The sequence below is a fragment of the Alexandromys fortis genome, unplaced genomic scaffold (genome assembly GCF_014885135.2).
Source record: "Alexandromys fortis isolate MF-2015 unplaced genomic scaffold, M_Fortis_MF-2015_v1.1 scaffold_233, whole genome shotgun sequence".
Taxonomy (NCBI): domain Eukaryota; kingdom Metazoa; phylum Chordata; class Mammalia; order Rodentia; family Cricetidae; genus Alexandromys; species Alexandromys fortis.
This window is the reverse complement of record NW_026068146.1, coordinates 696,598-700,035: the sequence shown is the minus strand read 5'-3', so window position 1 is coordinate 700,035 and position 3,438 is coordinate 696,598. Positions and strand designations below refer to the sequence as shown.

The following is a 3,438-nucleotide window of genomic DNA, read 5'->3' as shown; positions in this document are numbered from 1 at the left end:
ATATAAACTCCTTGCAAGTCTTGCCTGTGAAGATTAATCATCCGTGCTAGGGAGGTTAGCCTCTGCTGAACCTGCCTCCACAGAGGTCTGAGGTGAGACAGTTTGTGGTTCCAGCACCTCCAACCTCTGACTTGCCCTTATGGGGACTGCACAAACTATTCTGCCAGGGCTTCTATTTCTTTACTGGGAAGTGGTTCTAAAAACAAACCCAAACTTGAAATCTGTCCAGAAAAGCAAGCAAAGTGAGAAATAACCCAGATTTTTTTTGACATATGTTCTCACACCTTCATTGTATTTATTATCAAGTGTTTATTATTTCTGAGGCAAGGGTTTACTCTGTAGCCCTGGCTGGCCGGATCTCTCTTTGTAGACCAGGCTAGCCAAGAACTCGTAGAAATATGCTTGTGTTTGCCTCCTGAGTGCTGGGATTAAAGGTGAGAACCGCCACGATTGAACTTGTTTATTTTTGAGCTAGGGTTTCACTATGTAGCTCTGGCTGGCCTGGAACTGGCTGTGTAGACAAAGTTGGCCTCAAGTGCACAGAGATTCGCCTGCCTCTAGTTGGGACTAAAGGTGCACGCCATCACTACATCTGACTGAGTGTTTATTACTAGTTGTTACCTGTTGGTTTGTGGATAGACGGATCATTGAGCAGAAGACATTTCTAGCCTCTCCGAGAGTTGGTATTTCAGTTGTGGTAGGGAGGTGGGGCGCGGAGTGGGGGGTGGGAGGAAGAGGTGTTGTAATTTTAAGTAGACTTGGAGTAAGGCCCTAGCAATGTGGGTGTGGCTGCCTGCTGCCTTTCTCAGATGCTGAGAGAACACAGACCATCTGGTTGGGTTCTTCGCCTGTCTGTAGTTGAGATTAGTTTCCGGCAATCCTAATTTAAATAGGTATTTAAATTTAATACCTTTACTCTAGACTGGTATGTAAGTGTGTGAGCCCCAGGAATAGGTGAGGAACCTAAGATCTCTGGGAAGAAACATCTGTACATGAGAGTAACACTAGCAATGTATTTCTGATCTCGGCAGTAAGGTGCACGGCCGTTTTAGCTAATTATATCAATTGCTAATACACAACTGGACTCCTGTAGACCGTAAATTCTGCGACAATACGGGTCGAGGAGGTCTGGGCGAACCACTCAGCCTTGACCAGCACACAGGCGCCTGGAGCTTGGAGAGCTCGGTGCCTGGGGCAGGGACTTCAGGCGTTCTCTGGGCGGGGAGAAGGGCGGGTCCTGAGCTGCGCCACACCCACTCCAGGGTCTGGCGCGGGCGGGCTGAGCACTGCTTAAAGAGCGGTGCGGAGGCGCGCTCACCATACTGTCGCGCGCACAGGGCAGCACACGTGTCTACCGGTGTGGGTCCTGAGTTTCACCCTGTCGCTCAGAATCGAGAGATTGTGGGTGGCCCCAGACCCCTTTTGGTGTACGCTCACCCTGGCTTGCGTGAGCGTGATCCACGCAGTTCACTGCGCTCACGGAGCCAACTTGGTCAAGCAACTGTCCCGGGAGCGGCGCGCGGGGTCACCGGGCACTGCGCATGCGGAGCTCCAAATTCAAACAGCTGTGTCAGGGCTGCTGGACTGGTGGACCGCTGTAACTAGGGGCCGCTTTCACCAGGAGGTGGCCACTGAAGAGCCATGGTGGACCGGGGTCCCCTGCTCACCTCGGCCATCATTTTCTACCTGGCCATCGGGGCGGCGATCTTCGAAGTGCTGGAGGAGCCGCACTGGAAGGAGGCCAAGAAAAACTACTATACACAGAAACTGCATCTACTGAAAGAGTTTCCGTGCCTGAGCCAGGAAGGCCTGGACAAGATCCTACAGGTGAGCCGTCGGTCGCCTGAATCCCCCACATGCACCTGAAACATTTGGGGCTACAGCGGCGTTTTATTGGAGATTCCCCCTCCTACGACTTCAGATGACACCCTCCCAGCCCCAACGAGAGGTCCCGGGTTGTGAGAAAATTCCCCATTAGGTGTCTGGTTGAAAAGATCTGTGTCTCTAGGCTAGAGACAAGGGGATTCCCCACGCGCGTAGACTTGGTCAGAACCTAGTACGTTCCGAGAAATTTTGGGGTTGAATCCAGGGTGAACTGGGCCCTGTGGTGGCTCAGCGTGGGTGTGCGGGTGCCTCCCTCTACAGAGGGAGGCTGTGGGGCGGATAAAGGCGTTTATCTTTCCTTGGAGACGCTCCCGGAGTCCGGGAGCACGGCCGGGTGCCACCCCTCGCGTCTCCACCTCCTGCTTCAGGGCCGTTGCCGCGCCCGCTCGACCTTTCTTAAGAAGCCCCCAGAGCCGTCGCGGGCAAAGACTTCAACCCGCGGGTCGCTGCTCTCAAGAGTTGGGCAGGGGGCTCTGACGTGTCCTGAGTGCCCCGGAGGAAGGTCTGTGGCTGGAACGCTGCGGACGCTCCCAGTCTTCCGGGAAGTCTTATCAAGTTAGACGTCCCACAAAGACGCGGAGTTAAACTCTGTCAAAGTAGCAGGTTGCACAAACGAACACAAACCCAGGGAGTCCCTTTTCTGGGAGGGAGAAGAGTGCGGGTGAGAGGAAGTTTCTTCAGTGTTGGTTTGTGGCGTCTTTTATCTGAACATGCACACACCCAGGAAGGACGGCATTGACCTTACCGTGGTAAACTTGGCAGACCATCTCATCCAGAACCTTGAGCCAACTTGGGGTCAGAGGTCTCTCAGTACCTGTTTCTTGAGGGCTCAGCCCTACCATCCATTCCTGTGTGGATGGCCCCCTATCAGTAATGGTAGGATTAGATTGGAGCAGGGATAGATTGTCTAATCTATTGTAGATCTGATCAGACATCACCTCCCGAATTATTTCCACCTGCCCTGTCTCTCACTTTCTGGGCTCAGTTTCCTGTTTTGTCAAATGAGAACAAACACAACTTCATCATTGTCCTACCCTGGACTGTTGAAAACTTTGAGAAAACCTTGAACACATCTTACTGGTGTTAACCTCCTTTTTTTGCCTCCAGTTTGCAGATGGACATTCACAGAGATAGACATGTAGGCTGGTTTACACTACCAGGTGGGGTGTTGCGTTTGAATAAGTCATCTGTCCCACTTACAGTTTCTGGGGGTGAGTTTCAAAAGACGTTTGGTCTTCCAAGGGGTTCTGGAAAGACCTAAGTACCCCCTGCTGGGGGCCTGCTGTGTCTGGGTGTCCTGAAGGAAGAGGGTGGTCAGTTTATGGTTTCCCTGGAGGAAACAATATCTCTGAGGGAGACTTTCTGTGTAGTTTGCCCTTAGGGCTTTGTTTAAAGGGGGGAGGGGCAGGGGAGGATTAAGGGGCTTGAGCTGCCTTTAAAGTGCCCCCCTCCCTGTTGCTCCCTTGCCGTGGCAGGGGAAGGAAGGAAAGAATTCAAGGCTAAATGTGGGAAAATAAACTTCAAAACACAAGGAGAAGGGCGGGGGGGGGGGGG

At 52.5% G+C, this 3,438-nt stretch overlaps 1 protein-coding gene across 2 annotated transcripts in view; it reads left to right on the top strand.

The window, feature by feature from the left end:
• The first annotated feature begins 1,301 nt into the window (after positions 1-1,301).
• Positions 1,302-3,438, top strand: part of Kcnk5 (potassium two pore domain channel subfamily K member 5) — a 40,995-nt gene continuing 38,858 nt past the window's right edge. For both annotated transcript variants that reach the window (XM_050126960.1, XM_050126959.1), the window contains exon 1: positions 1,302-1,827. In XM_050126960.1, the coding sequence (XP_049982917.1) occupies positions 1,642-1,827 (186 nt within the window). In that variant the 5' untranslated portion in view covers positions 1,302-1,641. The remainder of the gene's footprint in view (positions 1,828-3,438) is intronic.